General features: G+C 37.2%; 1 protein-coding gene across 13 annotated transcripts in view; it reads right to left on the bottom strand.

The window, feature by feature from the left end:
- cfap54 (cilia and flagella associated protein 54) overlaps nt 1–19,895 on the bottom strand; it is a 482,407-nt gene that overhangs the window by 273,178 nt on the left and 189,334 nt on the right. For all 13 annotated transcript variants that reach the window (XM_072241335.1, XM_072241340.1, XM_072241339.1 and 10 more), the window contains 4 exons: nt 18,359–18,464; nt 17,657–17,746; nt 16,416–16,542; nt 12,999–13,089 (listed from right to left, as the gene is read on the bottom strand). In XM_072241335.1, coding sequence (XP_072097436.1) covers nt 12,999–13,089; nt 16,416–16,542; nt 17,657–17,746; nt 18,359–18,464 — 414 coding nt within the window. The remainder of the gene's footprint in view (nt 1–12,998; nt 13,090–16,415; nt 16,543–17,656; nt 17,747–18,358; nt 18,465–19,895) is intronic.

Below are 19,895 nucleotides of genomic sequence, written 5' to 3'. Positions count from 1 at the left end.
AATGTCAATACTCCTTCCACTTGATAAAAATGAGCAACATATCTGGTTACTTCAGAGTTTCCCAGTCAATTACATTGCTATGGCTTTGGAATCAAACTATATGCAGCATGTAAGGATGACAGATTTCCTTCCAAATAAGGAAATTTGAGAGGAGTATAATGATCAATTAGTTTCATCATTGCAATATCTTGCCTAGCTTTTTACATCACAGAATAAACTAAACTTAAAATATTCCATTGTTATCTTATGATTTTGTCTTTCAGTTACTAGCCAGAGCTTTGAATTACCAGACAGAACCTTCTTCTGTGCTATCAGTTCCACCAGATTGTTAATGTCGTATGTGATGATATCACGAGCAATGATGTGCCAGTACATGATTGGACAGAGCACTGAGCATGTGCGGGATTGCCAGAATGTTCCAACACGTGGCTGGATTAAGACGTATTTGTTGATTACTGTAAATAAAAGTTTTCTAATTCTTTCAGAATATGATTCTTTACTGTTACCCATGGTACGTTTAAACAGAACTAACGAGAGCCCTGCTGGCAGCCGATGGGGTAACATCTTTTTGAACTTGCTCCTACCTTATCCATCTTTTTGTTTCCTACCAGTTTTTGAAACCTTATTATAAATCTCAATATTGCTCTATTATGTCTTTGAGAAAGACTAAAGCCTCTGCAAAAGAAAAAGATGATTCTCCAACCACTTTGAATCAATTGGAGATTTCCTTAAAAAGCAAAGAACAGAACTTTCTGAGGAATTTCAACATCCTAACATCAAGTTGGACACTATTCAACAAACTCTAATCGAACATGATAAGCGAATTAAGGAGAATAAAGAAACTTTGTTGATACTGGAAGTGGACTTAGAAGACACGAGTAAGCTTTGCAAAAAATTATCATTATCTAATGAAAAGTTAACAAAGAAGATTACCAACGTAGAAAGCAGAAGCAGAAGGAACAATCTATAAGAATATGTTGCCTAAAATAGGAATCGCAAGCCCAAACTGATTAAGATCGAAAAATTTTCCGAATTGAAACCAAATACGTAAGGTATATTTAACTATCGGGTTACAAACCAGTTTACGGCGTTTCAAATCAAAAGGAAGAGAAGAACCTAAAATGGAGCCAAGTGCATAACCTTGAGCAGATTGTAATTCCAATACTACCCATTGAGGAATGGATAGTGTATCTTGATCAAGTAACTAAAATTTCATGTGTCGAATATTAATTGCCCAATAATAGAATCTAAAGTTAGGTAATGCCAAACCTCCATCTCTCTTAGCTTTCTGTAGATGTATTTTACCCAATCTCGGGTTTTTATTTTGCCAAATAAATGAAGAAATTTTAGAGTCAACTTTATCAAGAAAGGATTTTGGAACAAAAATCGGTAGTGCCTGAAATACATATAAAAATTTTGGCAGAATAAACATCTTAACAGCATTAATATGACCAATCAAAGTTAAATAAAATGGAGACCATTTAAATGAAAGTTGAGTAATGTGATCGATTAAGGGTAGGAAATTAGTCTTAAAGAAATCTTTATGTTTACAGGTAATTTTAATCCCAAGATATGAAAAATGATTATTAACTAATTTAAACGGAAGATTCTGATATAAGGGAACTTGCTTATTAATCGAGAAAAGTTCACTCTTACTGAGATTTAACTTATAACCTGAAAAAAGACTAAATTGTGCTAATAAATCTAAAGCAGCAGGGATAGATTTTTGAGGATTAGAAATATATAAAAGTAAGTCATCAGCATAGAGTGATACTTTATGGAACTTTAAACCCCGAGTTATCCCAATAATATTTGGAGATTCTCGAATAGCAATTGCAAGAGGTTCTAATGCAATATCAAATAATAAAGGACTAAGAGGACAACCTTGTCTGGTACCTCGAAAAAGAGGGAAAAAAGGTGAGCTTAAAGAGTTAGTATGGACTATAGGAGAATGATATAACAATTTGATCCAGGATATAAATTTCGGGCTGAAATTAAACATTTCAAGCACCTTAAATAAGTAAGGCCATTCAACTCTGTCAAAGGCTTTTTCAGCGTCTAAGGAAATGACGCACTCAGGATCATTTTGTGAGGGGGTAAAAACAATGTTTAACAGTGTGCGGATGTTATAAAAAGAGTAAAGACCTTTTTTTAAACCATCTGTAATTGACTTCCCTTTTAAAAAATGGGATAGATTGGGCATTAAATAATTTCAGGATTTGTTTGATGGAGGAAATCTCACTTCTTTTTTGAAACTTAACCTTTCAAATACTGTTTTCCATACTTACAGATTAGAGATTTTTTAAGATCTCAATTACATACATTTCCTTCAAGTCCAGATAAGAATATAATAGATACAATTTTTAATCTGAAACCTTCTGACAACGGTTCAATATCTTACATTTATGGTCTGCTGTTGGGACTGAAAAAGGCCTCTTTAGATAAAATTAAAGGAGACTGGGAAAAGGATTTACAGATTTTCATATCTGGAGAGAGCTGGAATATTACAGTATTTTAAAATTGATTAATTCTTCATCATTATGTGCTCGTCATTCTTTATTACAATTCAAAGTGGTACATAGAGTTCATATGTCTAAAGACAAGCTCTCCCGTTTCTATTTCCCCTTACTGTGATAGATGTACTAATGGAGTGGCCACTCTAATTCATATGCTTTGGATATGTCTGAGCCTTGAAAAATTTTGAAAAGATGTATTTCAAACTTTTTCTGTACTTTTCATGTTAGTTTTAAGCCCAATCCCTTGACTGCCATGTTTGGTATTGTTGAGGATAATGCTACAAAATTTAGCCATCTAATTTGCAGGTATTGGTCTTTATGTCTCTTATGGACAGGAGGGCGATCTTGCTCAAGTGGAAGGCCGCCACCCCGACCACTCACGCTCAATGGCTATCTGATGTTATGTTATGCCTTGATCTAGAGAAGATTCGTTGTTCAATTTCTGATTCTAAACATGATCTCTTTACTCAATGTTGATGCTAAGATTCTATCTAAAGTTTTGGCCCGTAGACTCAAGAATATTATACCTTCTATAATATCTGATGATCAGACAGGATTTATTAAAAATCGATATTCCCATTTTAATATACAGCAATTGTTAAATGTTATGCATTTCCATCCAAGGAAATATCGGAATGTGTGATTTCTCTGGATGCGGAGAAGACTTTTGACCGAGTTGAATGTAATTACCTATTTAAAACCTTAGAAAAATTTAATTTTGGGCCCAATTTTATTCTTTGGATTAAATTATTTTACTTATCTCCCACCACTCGGGTCCTTACTAACTTTCAGAATTCTAAACCAATTAAATTCCAACCTGGAACCAGACAAGGATGTCCACTGAGCCCTTTGCTTTTTGATTTGGTGTTAGAACCTTTAGCAATTGCCTTTCGAGAGTCTAAAGATACCACCAGTATCTTAAGGAAAGGTACTATTCATAAAATTTTGCTTTATGCTGATGACCTATTGCTTTTTATATCTAATGTTACAACTTCTTTACCCTCTATGTTTCTTTTACTGACTAATTTTAGTCAGTTTTCAGGATATAAATTGAATTTACATAAGAGTGAATTGTTTCTTTTAAATAATTTGATACCAACTGATATTAACCTTCCTTTTAAAATTGTAAGTAAACAATTTACATATTTGGGTGTAACAATCACTAAGGATTATAAAGATCTATTCAAAGAAAATTTTCTAACCTCAATGAATTATGTGAAAGAGACATTTTCTAATTGGTCACCTCTCTATCATTGATTGGTCGAATTAACTCTATTAAAATGAATATTTTACCTAAATTTATATACCTTTTTCAAGCCGTACCTGTTTTTATTCCTAAACCTTTTTTTTGATTCTTTAGATTCAATTATTTCTTCCTATATATGGAAGAACAGAAACCCCTGACTAAATAAGGCCCACCTTCAAAAGATCAAAAAGAATGGAGGCCTTGCTCTACCCAACTTTAGGTTATATTATTGGGCAATTAACATACGAAATCTTACGTTCTGGTTATATTATATTAATTGTGAGGATCGTCCAATATGGGTCTTTTTGGAAGCCAACTCTGTTACAAAATTTTCTATTATTTCTCTTCTTGGATCCTCTCTTCCTTTATCTTTAAATAAATTAACAGACAGTTTGGTGGTTAAACACACTTTGAGGATCTGGCTGCAGTTTAGGAAACATTTCGGTTTACTGAGATTTTCACTTTCTAGTCCTATTTTTTCTAATTTTTTTTAAACCATCTACAACCGATCTGTTTTTTTAGAGAATGGGATAGATTAGGCATTAAAGGATTTCAGGATCTGTTTGCTGAAGGGAGTCTTTCTTCTTTTGAGTAGCTCTCAGTGAAATATAACTTATCAAATACCCATTTTTTTCGGTATCTACAGATTAGAGATTTTTTAAGATCTAAGCTACATATATTTCCTACCAGCCTGGATAAGAACATAATAGATGTAATTTTTAATTTGAAACCTTTTGATAATGGCTCAATATCTTATATTTATGGTCTGTTGTTGGGACTGAGAATGGCTCCTTTAGACAAAATTAAAAAAGATTGGGAAAAGAATTTACAGACTTCATTATCTGACGAGACTTGGAGAACTATTTTCAAAATGGTTAATTCTTCATCATTATGTGCTCGTCATTCCCTCCTATAATTTAAAGTGGTACATAGGGCTCATATGTCTAAAGACAAGCTCTCTCGTTTTTCTGCAGATATATCTCCTTATTGTGACAGATGTAATAATGGAAAGGCTTCATTAATTCATATGTTTTGGTCATGTTCGATATTGGAAAGATATATTCCAGACTTTTTCTGTACTTTTTAAAGTTAATTTTAAGCCCAATCCTTTGACTGCATTATTTGGTATTGTTGAGGAAAGAGCTATAATTTTGGAGCCTTCTCATTTGCAGGTACTGGATTTTATTTCTCTTATGGCTGGGGGGGGGCGACCTTGCTTAAATGGAAGGAGGTTGCCCCCCCCACACACATACTCAATGGATATGCGATGTTATATCATGTTTAAATTTAGAGAAGATTCGTTGTTCGATTTCTGATTCTAATCAAGATTTTCAAACGTTATGGGGACCCTTTCTGAACTAATTTGAAAATCTTTGAATTGTTATTGTTATTAAAATATAGATCTGGGCTATTATTATAAAACACTAAATGGTAAAGTATCTTTTTTTTTCTTTTGTTTTTTTACCAACCAGCTTTGTCTTGGTAGTGGGTGTAGATTTTTTTATAATATAATTAACCATATTAGTGTATTTCATAATTCAATTTATTTTATTTGATTGATCATGAATATGGGATACCATGATTGTATCAATGTGGTTTATATATAGTGCATTTTGTGCTACCTTATTTTGATTTATAATAAGTATTCTTATGAATTCTGTATTTATGTATATGAAATTTAATAAAAATATTGGAAAAAGAAAGAAAAAAATATAAGTAACATAACGTGGTGTCAGAAGTGGTTCTGGAAGAATAATACGGGAGAATCGAGAATCGAAGATAATCGAGAAAAAAGAAGAAACAAGTTCGAACTGTAAACGGTAAAATGGAAGGTTTACAAACCCCACCAAGATTTCAGCTGACTGGCAATATAGCTGAGATTTTGGAGGATATTCAAGCAACAGTTTGAACTGTACTTACCGGCGATCGATTATAAAGAAAGATCAGAAAAAACCAAAGCTGCGCTTTTGCTCCATGTAATCGGAAATGATGCAGTAGAGGTATATAATAATTTTGTCTTTGAAGCTGTTGATAATTTCAATTTAAAGTCAATAATGGGCAGATTTGAAGTATTTTGTATACCTAAGCGTAATTCAACGTATGAGCGATATAAATTCTTCACAGGCGCGCAGAGAGCTGCTGAAACAAAAAGTCATGTGATCGCTGTGCGCAGGAACATCGTCCAAATCACTCTCCCGCATATGGCAAAATTTGCAATAGCTGCGGTAATATTAATCAATTTTTCACGCTGTTGTAAAAGTAGAAAGAAGGAAAATAAAATGAAACAAGTAAATGCTGTGCTTGAAGATGAACATGAGGAATTTTATATAGATGTGCTTTGTGAAAATAAACTAAGTAAGAATGACTGGACTATTCCGTTGCAAGTGAATCAAAACAATATTCTGTTTAAACTTGATACTGGAGTGCAAGTAAAAGTTCTTGCAGAATCTGAGGTTAATGCTTTAAAGCCAAGACTGAAGTTACATCAACCAAATATAAAAGTGATTGGGTATTCAGGTGCATATTCCAGTTAAAGGAACATGCATAGTAAAGGTATCTCACAAAAATATTGTGCACGCGCTTTCATTTGTGGTCATGCCAAAAAATGTACAGTCAATTCTGGGTTTACCTGCCCGTGATAGACTTAATTTGGTGAAAAGAATTTTGGTCCTGGATAGCGACACAAAGTCAGAATACAGTGACTTGATGAAAGAGTATGAAAACTTGTTTAAAGGGCTTGGTTGTCTTCCAGGAGAGCACTCGATTAAAATTGACAATACTTTGCAACCCGTAGTACATCCATGCAGAAAAGTACCTTTTGCATTACGTCGTCAACTGAAAACAGAGCTAGACAGAATAGAAAGGCTAGGAGTCATAAAAAAAATGGATGAACCAACTGAATGGGTCAATTCGCTTGTTATTGTTGATAAGAAAAATGGAAAACTGAGGATTTGTTTAGATCCAAGAGACTTGAATCGGGCCATTAAAAGAGAGCACGTCAAATTGCCCACTGGTGAAAAAATTATGTCATAGTTTGCTAATGCAAAGTAGTTTAGTAAATTAGATGCATCCTCCAGATTCTGGCAACTCAAATTAGGTGAACCGAGTTCAAAATTGTGTACCTTTAACACTCCTTTTGCCAGATACTAATTTCTTAGGCTTCTTTTTGAAATTGCATTATCTCCTGAAGTGTACCGTAAAACCATCACATGTTTTATGAGCGTAGATATATCCATGGATGATATTATTAATTGGGGATCAACTAAACAAGAGCATGACGCCAAGCTCAGACAAGTCTTTGAGGCAACACACAAGGCAAACCTGAAATTGAATAAAGACAAATGTCAGCTAGGAGTGACTGAGCTTACATTTGTGGGTGAAATCATCAGCAAAGAGGGTTGCGTCCTGATCCATTAAAGGTTTCTGCTATTGAGAACACACCAAGGCAGCAATGTAGAAAGGATGCTCAGAGGTTTATGGGAATGGTTAACTATAAGGGAAAATTTATACCCAATCTCTCAGAACAGGTTGCTCCATTGAGGCAGCTAACAGAAAAGAGAAATGAATGGGGCTGGAACCATGAACAGGAGAAGGCATGGCTAAATCTCAAGAAAGTACTCACAAAAGAACCTGTGTTGAAATTTTATGATGCTGAGAGACCCATCAAGATCTCATGTGATGCATCTCAAGCAGGTTTAGGGGCAGTAGTACTCCAAACACCAGCTGCATAGCAAAGAAAGCCCAGCAGCATCTCTACTTTCTGCGAAGGCTGAGAAAAGTCCATCTCCCACCCCCCATCCTCACCACATTCTACAGAGGTTGTATTGAGAGCATCCTGGGCAGCTGCATCACTGCCTGGTTCGGAAATTGCACCATCTCGGATCGGAAGACCCGCAGCGGATAGCGAGGTCAGCTGGGAAGATCATCAGGGTCTCTCTTCCCACCATTACAGACATTTACACCACACGCTGCATCCATAAAGCGAACAGCATTATGATGGACCCCACGCACCCTTTATACAAACTCTTCTCCCTCCTGCCATCTGGCAAAAGGCACCGAAGCATTCGGGCTCTCACGACCAGACTATGTAACAGTTTCTTCCCCCAAGCTGTCAGACTCCTCAATACCCAGAGCCTGGACTGACACCAACCTACTGCCCTCTACTGTGCCTATTGTCTTGTTTATTATTTATTGTAATGCCTACACTGTTTTGTGCACTTTATGCAGTCCTGGGTAGGTCTGTAGTCTAGTGTAGTTTTTGTGTTGTTTTATGTAGTTCAGTGTAGTTTTTGTATTGTTTCATGTAGCACCATGGTCCTGAAAAACATTGTCTTGTTTTAACTGTGTACTGTGCCAGCAGTTATGGTTGAAATGGCAATAACAGGTGACTTCACTTGACTTGAACACGATCAGGAATGGCTACCAGTGGCATATGCATCTCGTTCATTATCTGATCCAGAAACAAGGTATGCCCAAATTGAAAAAGAATTGTTCAGCATTATGTTTGCTTGTGAGAGATTTCATCAGTTTGTGTCAGGGCAATCTATTGATGTTAAAACTGATCATAAGCTGTTGATTGCATTGTTTAACAAACCTTTAAGCAACTGTCCTTTGCGAATGATGATCAAGTTGCAAAGATATGCGTTGAATGTGTCATACACACCTGGAAAATTCATGTACACGGCTGACACACTTTCCAGAGCTGTGGATCCAACAACAAAAGACTCACAGGAACGTTACTGATGTTCAGGTATTCATTGATATTGTCATAGAAACTGTACCTGTTGCTCACAAAAAGTTGGAACTGCTGTGTCTGGAGACAGAGAAGAACAAAATTCTCAATCAGGTAATACAAGTGGTGTTGGATGGATGGCCAGATAATAGGCATGACTGTACCTCAGTAGTACAAGATTATTGGAACCACAGATCAGAACTGTCTATTGTGGATGGGATATTGTACAAAGGTAGTAGAATTGTAATACCTAAAAGTCTCTGTAAAGAAATGCTTGATAAAATTCATGAAGGCCACCAAGGCATTGAAAAATGTAAGAGAAGGGCACAGGAAGTGATGTTTTGGCCCAGGATGAATCAAGAGATTGCAGGATTGGTGTCTTCTTGTCAAATATGCCTTAAATACCAACCTAGCAAGCCTAAGGAGTCACTGAATCCACACTCAAATCCTCAGAGACCTTATCAGAAGGTAGGCGTTGATCTTTTTATTAATAACAACAGACTATCTATTAATAACAGATTACTACTCATTGTATCCTGAAGTGTGTTGTCTGGGCAGAACGACTGCAGAAAATGTAATTACATGCATGCAATCAGTTTTTTCCAAGACATGGTGTACCTGATGAAGTTTTCATAGACAATGGTCCATAATTCAGTAGTGAATGCATGAAACATTTTGCTCGTGAATGGGGCTTTGTTCATACAACATCTAGTCCATTTTTCCCTCAGTCTAATGGATTAGTTGAGAAATCGGAAGGAATTGTTAAGAAACTGATGCACAAAGCAAAAGATAGTGGAAGTGATTTTTATAAAGTCTTGTTAGCCTACCGAAGTACTCCACTTGAATGTGGATTTTCGCCTGCTCAGCTCTTGATGGGACAACGTTTGAGATCTAATCTGCCAATGGATAAGAACAGAGGAAGGTGAACAAGTGAAAAATGGAAAGATGAACACAAAGCAAAGCAGAAAATATACTTTGATAGACGTTCTCATCCATTACCTGAACTGCATCAGGGAGATGAAGTAAGAATACAAGACAAAATGAACACATGGACACAGAAAGCTACCGTACTTGAAGAAGTACAACCCAGATCATACGTGGTCCAAACAGAGGAGGGAGCAGTGGTAAGGAGAAATTGCAAAGACCTCAAGAAAGAGCCAACTTCAGGGATTCAGTTAACAGATGTAGATGAGACTGAACATGTAAATAATAACAAGGAAACACAAGATCTGTGTGTACACTTAGGAGGTCTAATTGTGTTCATAAACCCCCAGAGAGACTGATAGAGACTTGTTGAATTATGTATTTGCTTTGATTAACATTGTTAATTGTTTTTCTTTTTAAGGAAGGGAAGATGTGGTTATATCACGTGCAATGATGTGCCAGTACACGATTGGACTGATGCAACCCATCAGGGTACTCTCCACCGTGCATCTGCAGAAGTTTGACATAGTTTTAGATGACTTGCTGAGTTTCCCCAAACTTCTAAGACAGCAGAGATGTTGTCATGCCTTCTTTGTGATGGCACTTACGTGCTGTTCCCAGGACAGATCCTTTAATATGATAACACTGAGGAATTTAAAGTGACTGACCCTCTCCACCTCTGATCCGATCTCCTGATAAAAACTGGCACACAGACCTCCAGTTTCGTCTTCCTGTAGTCAATAATCTGCTGTTTGGTTTTGCTGACATTGAATGAGAGCTTGTTGTTGTGGCACTATTCAAGCAGATTTCCATTCCCCTCCTATATGCTGATTCATCACCACCTTTGATTCAGCCAACAGCAGCGGTGTCACCAGCAAACTTAAATATGGCATTGGAGCTGCATTTAGCCATATGGTCATAAGCACAAAACAAGTAGAACAAGGGTTTAAGCACACAGCTTCGTGGTGCACCTGTGCTGCGGTGATTGCAGAGAAGATATTGTTGCAAATCTGTACTGACTGCAGTCTGCAAGTGACAAAATCTAGGATCCAGTTGCACAATGAGGTGTCAAGGCCTAGGTCTTGGTGTTTGGTGATTAGTTTCAAGGGATGATAGTGTTGAGCTCAAGGAGAAGCATACAAAGAAATATATAAAGACTGCGAATAGAATTACATAATAAAACTTCAACTTGGGGAAACAAAGCATTATTTGAAGCCTGTAACTGCGATAAAAGGCAGATGGAAAACTATGACCTAATTAGAGACAGTTAGTATAGCTCTGTGCAGGGAAAGTCATGTTTTAGTAACTTGTTGGAGCTTTTGGAGGAAATGACAGAGACGAATGATGAAGTTAGAGCTGTGGATTTCAGTAATACATTTCACAAGGTCCCTCAATATGAGTACCATCCAGAAGATTAAGATGCTTAGGATCCACAGTGACTTGGCCAGTTGAATTCAGAACTGGCTGGCAAAAAGAGACAGAGGGTTGTTGCTGATTGGATTTACTCTGGATGGAAGTCTGTGATTAGTGGTGTTCTGCAGGGACCCACACTGGGATCTCTGCTGTGTGTGATATACATTAAAAACAAGAAAACCATTAAACACCCAACATAAAAAAAACAAATTGTGCAAACAATAAAAATAAGCAAATGACATTCAGAACTGAAGTTCACGGAAGTGAGTCCATAGCCACAAAGCCAGTCATCACTGCAGCCGAATCAAGGGCCCATTAGTTGCAGGCCACACCCTCAGTTCAGCAAAGAGACGAGTAAGCCTCACGGAACAGCAAGCTGAATCAGACCATCCCTCATCTCTAGCCCAACACCCCGACCTTTGCAATCTGGCTCAGCGCTTAAATCATCCAAACCTGGGGCCAGTCCTCAGTCTCAGACCAGGCCCTGCCACTTCAATACACTCTCGGGTCCAGCCCCATTGCCTCAATTCAACCCGTACCCAACCTTTCCTATTTGGCCCAGTGCTGAAATTGACTAAACCTCGTCTCTTTCCTTGCTCTCGGGTCCAGGACCAGGCCCCACCAGCTCGACTCTGCATTGGCTCCACTCCCCTCGCCTCAGTTCAGCCACGTTGAGTCACCTCCAAGTCCACTCCAGTAATGTCCAAACATTGGCTCATACCTTACTCTTGTGCCTGGACAAAGCTGCCTCGATTCGGTCCATATAACCCACGCTGCAACCGTCCTGCACGTTCAAGATTTCAGTTCACAACCCAAAAATGCCATGTTGTATGGGAGGTTCAACAGCTCAACTCCAAAAGGGGAGTTACAAGCTATTGATTGCAGAGATTGTATCCAAGAAAAAGTGTAATTAATATAGTAATTTTTTTTTGTTTTGTTTGCTACTTGGAAGTCATTGCTATGCTTCACCAGCAGCATCTTAAACCGGAATCTTCAGCCCAACTAGTCCCTTCTCTCATGTTTTCTCCAGCATTCCCTCAACTGTACAAAATTATTTACTAACCAATTCCAATGGAAATGATTTCATCTCCTTACAGTAAACCAATTTTTAATCTGAGTTCCGCATTTTAATTCTTGGTTACTCTCTTAACTGATGGTATTTAGTTTTCTCTCCCATAAATATCTGCATTTATTTTTTCCAAACCTTTCATCAATATAAAAAAAACTTTGCTTATATCACCCCTCAATCTATGCCTTTCAGGAAAAACAGTACAGCATTTCATTCCTTTCCCAATAGGTGTAATCTTACACTTGATCATTCTTGCCTTCTAGTTAATAAAGCACACAGGATCCTTGACTTTGCAATTGGAGGTGACAAGTGCAAAAGCTGAAAATTCAGCTAAACTTAAATAAATTCCTTCCAGACCACCTGGAAATATAACATCAATTCATAGCCTTGCATTACACAAAGGGTGTGGATATTCCAGAAAGGCAAGGGTGTTGATCACCTAGAACAGCTGTGAAGATGATTTGTTAGACAAGAATAACTTAGCTTTCCTCCTTGAAGAAGATTTATGTTAAGACTTGGAATAAGTGCTTAAAATTTTGAAAGATTTAGAGACATTAAATGAAGCAAAGTTGTCTTTGATGGCTGACTGGTTCAATAAGGAAATGTTAATTCATATTTACCACTTTGAACACATCACTCATCAGAAACAGATTTAATAATAGATTTTATAAAGCAGACTAGGTATCTAGGGGAGAGAAAATGTAAGACAATGGAGAAAAAATAGACTGCTTTTTGAAAGAAATAGTACAGGTTCAATGGGTTGCACAATCTCATTCTACCCAGTAGAATTCTATGACTCCTCATAACTTTGCCCCATAGATAACTTTTTCAATCGTCTCTGCCTTAATGTCTTGTTTCCAGTGTGAAAATGGAGTACTTTTCCAGCCAACTTGCATTGAACAATTATTATTTCCTTGATTATATCTACACCGTACAGATATTTTACAACTCCAAATTATTCACTGTGTATTCATAGTGGATTTCAGCTTCTCCAAATTCTTGAAATAAAACATGTTACTGTTTGTCCTTTGCAAGAAATACACACTGACTTGTAAGTGAAGCTGGAAACAATCACTAAATATTGCAGCTGTAACTTACATTATGATACTCCACCACAACCACTGTGTTTTTCAGCAATTTGGATGCTTTCTTCTCAGATTTTTTTATGCCAAGAAGAGATCTGTTCCGCCTGGTTGGTTGAAAGAAAACGTTGGACTATATTTCAGCAATCTAAGTTAACAATTGTTCTTAATAGACACTTGACCCCAATATTTTCTGAGCTCAAACTCCAAAGCAAAGGGATGAATCATTGTCCTGAAACCATGTAATTCCTCAAAATAATTTCTTGTTGAGAATTATGAAATATTTCTCTAAATAGCTGCAGCTGTTAATCTACTTCTATAACCTTTAATCTAATTTTCTAATCCACTTTAACCAACCTTTACTTCATACCTGAGTAGAGTATCTTTTTACTTGAGTTTAATTTCTACTTTTGGACTTCAGTTTGCTATTCTCAAACTCAATATAAAATTTGATTCAATGCTCATTTATTAGTAATTACAAATAGATCACTAATTAATCCCATCGAGTTATACATGACAGTATTAAATACTTTTCTTGATGAAATTGTCATCAAGACTGCGTTTGCAAATTGGATTTGCCAAATTTATAAGCATCAAATCACCCATGGATACAGCATTATAATTACTCAATTTCTAAAATGACTCTTTTCAACTATAGTCACTGTCAGAGTCCTATCAACTACTCCCAAAAGTAATTTAATTCCTTGTTTTATTTTCCCTCTATCAAAATTATTCTAGGTCTTGACTTTTTTTGATCTAAGATCATTTTTAACCACCAGCCCATTGTGATCTTCTATTACTAGAGATAATCCTCCTCCTGATTCAATTTCTCCATTGTCCCAAAATATCAAGTATCATGATAGATTTAATTCTCAGCCTATATGACTCTCACAACTAAGACTCTGCAATAGAATAATAGAACATAGTTGCTTGACTTTAATTGTGCCAATAATACACGTACTGTATGTTGTAATTTGTTACAATTTGTTTCAGAGAAACATAGAAAACATACAGCACAATACAGGCCCTTTGGCCCACAAAGCTGTGCTGAACATGTCCCTACCTTAGAACTACCTAGGCTTTTCCCATAGCCCTCTATTTTTCTAAGCTCCATATAGCCAAACAGGAATCTCTTAAAAGACCCTATCGTTTCCGCCTCCACCACCGCCACCGGCAGCTCATTCCACGCAATCACCACTCCCTGCGTTAAAAAACTTACCCCTGGCATCTCCTCTGTATCTACTTCCAAGCACCTTAAAACTGTGCCCTCTTGTGCTAGCCATTTCAGCCCTGGGGAAAAGCCTCTGACTACCCATACGATCAATGCCTCTCATTATCTTGTACACCTCTATCAAGTCACCTCTCATCGTCTGTCGCTCCAAGGAGAAAAGGCCGGGTTCACTCAACCTTTTCTCATAAAAAAGGTGACTTGTAAATCACCTCTGCACCCTTTCTAAGCTTTCCACGTCCTTCCTATTGTGAAGTGACAAGAAATGAGCACAGCACTCCAAGTGGGGTCTGACCAGGGCCCTATATAGTTGCAACATTACCTCTCGGCTCTTAAACTCAATCCCACGATTGATGAAGGCAAATGCACCGTATGCCTTCTTAACCACAGAGTCAATCTGCGTAGCAGCTTTGAGCGTCCTATGGACTCGGACCTCAAGATCCCTCTGATTCTCCACACTGCCAAGAGTCTTACCATTAATACTATATTCTGCCATCATATTTGACTTATCAAAATGAACCACCTCACACTTATCTGGGTTGAACTCCATCTGCCACTTCTCAGCTCAGTTTTGCATCCTATCGATGTCCCACTGTAACCTCTGACAGCCCTCCACACTATCCACAACATCCCCAATCTCTGTGTCATCAGCAAATTTACTAACCCATCCCTCCACTTCCTCATCCAGGTCATTTAAAAAAATCACAAAGAGTAGGGGTCCCAGAACAGATCCCTGAGACACACCATTGGCTTCCATGCAGAATATGACCCATCTACAACCACTCTTTGCCTTCTGTGGGCAAGCCAGTTCTAGATCCACAAAGCATCCCGTGCCTCCTTACTTTCTCAATAATCCTTGCAAATGGGGTACCTTAGCAAATGCCTTGCTGATATCCATATACACAACATCTACGGCTCTACCTTCATCAATGTGTTTAGTCACCTCCTCAAAAAATTCAGTCAGGCTCATAAGGCACGACCTGCCTTTGACAAAGCCATGCTGACTATTCCTAATCATATTATGCCTCTCCAAATGTTCGTAAATCCTGCCTCTCAGGATCTTCCCCATCAACTTACCAACCACTGAAGTAGGACTCACTGGCCTATAATCTCCTGGGCTATTCTCTACTCCCTTTCTTGAATAAGGGAACAACATCTTCAACCCTCCAATCCTCTGGACCCTCACCTTTCCTCATTGAATTCAAATAAAGCATTTTGACAATTTTCCTCTGCTTCGCAAAAATTCACAAGGATGGTAGAATATGTTTAGGAATACTGGGATCATTAAGGACCCAATAGATGGGTAAAGGTGATTTGAAGAAATCAAAAGGGAAATCAGAGTTGGGAAGAGTATGGGGATTGGAGAGACATCAGATCAGAATGGAGAGAAAGAGAGAGAGAAAAGATGACAAAGATAGGGGGCTAGGGTGAAAGGTGAATCAGTGATCCAGAAGTTGGAAGAACCAGGAAAGACAAAAAAAAACCTAGAGAAATGACGACTGGTGGGAAATGAGAGGGGAATGATAATCAGGGTTTGTAAAAATTTGATAAGGAAAACCCCAGAAGAGATTGAAAGGCAATTGGATAATTGTATAGGAACGTTGATGGGAGATCATAGAGTCTGGGGAACAGATTTCACAAGATATGCTTGTGGACAAGGAGGAAACTCTTGCGATCTGCCTGATACTTAGACCATGCTATTGCAATTACTTGCCAGCAATTCTGAGTAAGTGTAAAATTAAGGCAGACACTCCTGAGAGCATTTCAATAATCAACCAACCTCCTAAGTGCAGAGATTGAGAAATAATGAATTCAAAACAGGTTTGAACCTAGTTTCAGGGTTTTAATATTCAATGTTCCCATTTGACCCTAATCCACATTAATTTATTTCTCGTGTTTACATGTGTTCATTGATAACAAATTTATATTTCCCAACAAAATGGAAAAATTAGCTACATATAATAATAAAATAATTATGCTTTTTTCCTTGGAAAAAAATGCTCTACTTAAGTAAAAATACTGGACAGCTCATTTTCCAATTCAGTCAACATTAATAAATAGTGCAAGAGCCAGATGCCCAGCTCTGATGTAAGTTCAATGACCTGAAATGTTAATTGTTTCTTTCTCCATGGTTGCTGCCTATCTGATTGACTACTTCCAAGATTTTCGGTTTTCAGTATTTGTTTTAAATAACAATATACTTACCTTTTTATATATGCTACAACTTCATTCGCCCACCTTGAAACTGGTTTAAAATTCTCTTCGCGTATTAATCTATGCATCAGTATGACGAAGAATTCCAGGAATCGATCTTGACCTTTCAGCTGCATTACTGTAACAATGATACAACATGTTTCTTTACAAGATCAAATTTCAGTAGATGGTATTTTCAACACAGCTATTCTGTCAATTTGACAGTCACTGAGAAAAACATGAAGCAAATGAAATTTAGTGTTAAATTAGTAACATTTATAAGGGTATCGTTATTCTGCAATTCAGCATTATTAACATAAAGGGCCTGAGATTTGTAACGCATCTGGTGAACTCTCACCATAATACCATCTGAGGCAGCCAACATCTTGGTTCTTGGTTGGAACTAAGATCAGGTTTGAAGATTTAAGGGAGAATTTTCATTTGGCTGTGGAAGGAATAGAGTTTTCCTCAAAAGACAGAGAAAACAACTTCAAAATGGAACCTGGGCTTTCATATATGAAGTTTCTAGTCTGAAACAGGCTAGGTCAGCAATACTTGGTATGGTACAGCAGCGATGACACTAGAAGAGCCATTGGCTCACAGCTTCAGCTTCAGTCCGAATCTCTGGTGCTCTCTGTAAGTGGGTTTCCTCCGGGCACTCCAATTTCCTCCTAACAAATTGCTTGGTAGATTTCATGGCTGCTGTAAATTACATCAGGTGTACAGATGAATTATTGAAATGGTTAAGAGAGTGGAGTGAGACCATGTAGAGACAGTAAAATAGGTCAGCCTAGGATCATGTACAAAATGGACGCTTGATGGCCGGTGAGGACTCACTAGACCAGGAGGATGTTTTTTGCTAAATGACTGTACAAACAAGGGTTCTAACATTTGGAACAGTTTTATACATTAAAGCCTCTAAATCAATACAAACTGTGCTGTTTTATGAGGTGAAATATTCTACATACAAGTTCGGTTTCTTGACTTCCTGAAAAGATAATTGTGCTACACCAGGAAACAAATTGTTGAATGATCAAAGAACCTTCCCATTTATATTCCACTTTTCTGACTATCACATTAAATGCAGCTAACTATTCAGTAACTAGATCTTAAACCCAACCCATGCCAACGTTACACTCCACTCAGCCTTCATATATATAAACTTTTTACTGACGTAAGGTATAAACTTTTACTGAGTAATATTTAAAAATAATTTAAAATAGTTTAATGTGCCATAAATTGAAATTGTTTACCTTTGCGATAAGCACCATTTATTGATCCAAATGAAACAGCTATGAAAAGTGCTGTAGAGGATCCAATCTCTGTCAATTCTTCTGCCTTTACTGAAACAGCATAGTAAGAAAAAGGGAAGAGATTTCCTACACTGAATTATTGCAATCACAGCTGTAAAGAATGATTAAAAGAAAACAAGTCATGGAATTATACAATATTTTCCTGCAATCTTAGAATGTCCAAAATAAAGACTCTGCAGTGGATAGTGTATTTTGTGAAATGTAAGAAACAAGGCAGCTAATACGCATGCTATAAGGTGCCACAAACAGCAGCAAAGAGACAGCTCAATATCATGATCCTCGATATGTAATGAAATATTGACCAGCAGAACCAGGGAGAACTTGCTCTTCCCAATTGTGCAGTAAAATTTTGTTTGTACACTTGATACAATATAAGCAAATGTCACTTAAACATTTAATCAGCAAAATAATATGTTCTACAGTGCAGATCTCTTCCAGTACTGGATTGAAGTGTCAACCTCAGTTTTGTACTCAGCTGTCTGGAATGTGATTTTAGTTCACAATTGTTAAACTGGGAGACTGAGTTACAGTTAACCCCAGCTTCACCATAACACTTGAACAAGAAATACCTCTTAGATACTACAACAGTACACTGGTTGACAACATGCTTTGTTAGAAAGTAGTGAAAACTGATGTTCTTACCTTCTTTCATCAGATTAGTCAAGCCTTCGTTCATTGCCTTCACCCGTTGTTCTAAAGAGTTGTGAATTGCTAACTTCTCCCTAACAGCCGTGTTTTCCAATTTGTTCTAATTAAATAAAATACAAGAATATTTGGGGAAAAAAGATTGTGTGCTGTTTGCATTCATATTAAGAAGTAATGAAATTAAAAGAGACTTTGCTAAAAATAAGTCATACTTTTCAAACTATTAAATTATGCCTCATAAAATGGTATCCAACCATCTATATGCATGCACACATCTACACTAGTTTTAGAAGAGAAGCTAGAGTGAATTCAAGTTCAAATTTATTATTGTCATTGGCATACGTGCACAGTGTCTAAATGCCATGAAAATTAATTTGTGTCTATTATTCTCTGTAGCCTCTTGCATTCCTGTGCACTGGACTTTCTATACCAGGCCATGATGCAACAAGTCAGAATGCTTTCCACTGTATAACTTTGAAGTTTCTCAGTCTCCCATGACTTCTAAAAAATAAGGGTACTGGTGTGCCTTTGTTCATGGTGGTGTCTATGTGACTAGCCCAAGATCAAGTGTCAAAAATATTGACACATACGATCTTGAATCTGCTCACAATTTCCAAGAAAGGCCCTCCAATGAGGACTGGTGCATCTATGCTTGACTTCACCTTTCCAATGTCCACAAAAATTTCTTTGCTTTGCTGACTTTGAGTGCAAGGTTGTTGTTATGACACCAATCAACCAGTCAATCTGTCTCACTTCTATACAGCACCTCATCACCATCTGTGATTCTGCTAACAGTGGTATCATCTTCAAATTTGTAAATGCTCTGAATTTTACAGTAAACGTACCCAGGGACCCCCCTCACCCAGGCCATGCTCTCTTCTAGCTACTGCCATCCCATCGGGAAGAAGCTACAGGGGCTCAGGATTCACATCACCAGGTTCAGGAACAGTTATTACCCCTCATCTATCAGGCTCCTGAACCAATCACAAACAAGAGAAAATCTGCCAATGCTAGCCTGTGCTGAGTTCCTCCAGCATTTCCTCTTGAATCAAAGTGGTTATCTTCACTCAACTTCACTTGCCCCATCATTGAAATGTTCCCACAATCTATGGATTCATTTTCAAGGACTCTTCATTTCATGTTCTAGATATTTATTGCTTATTTATTATTATTGTTTCTTTCTTTTTGTATTTGCAGTTTGTTGTCTTTTGCACACAGCTTGAACAGCAAAGATGGTGCGGTCTTTCATTGAAATACACACAACTCAGGACATTGGTCCCACCATTATTCTTTTATGGATTTATTGAGTATGCCTGCAAGAAAATGAATTTCAAGGGTTATATATGGTAATATATATGTACTTTGATAATAAATTTACTTAGAACTTTTTAAATCTTCCCTATCACAGATTCACTGTGATATTCAGTGTAGGAATTGAATTAATAGTCATTTGTCCCAAACAAATTATGTTTATATAAGTTGGTGAATTTGCAATTGCTTTGATCACCCCTACCTAGCTTTAGGAAGATTCTGA

This window comes from Mobula birostris, chromosome 23 (assembly GCF_030028105.1).
Source record: "Mobula birostris isolate sMobBir1 chromosome 23, sMobBir1.hap1, whole genome shotgun sequence".
NCBI classification, from domain to species: domain Eukaryota; kingdom Metazoa; phylum Chordata; class Chondrichthyes; order Myliobatiformes; family Myliobatidae; genus Mobula; species Mobula birostris.
Note: the sequence above shows the minus strand (reverse complement) of the source record. Positions and strands in the feature narration are given on the sequence as shown.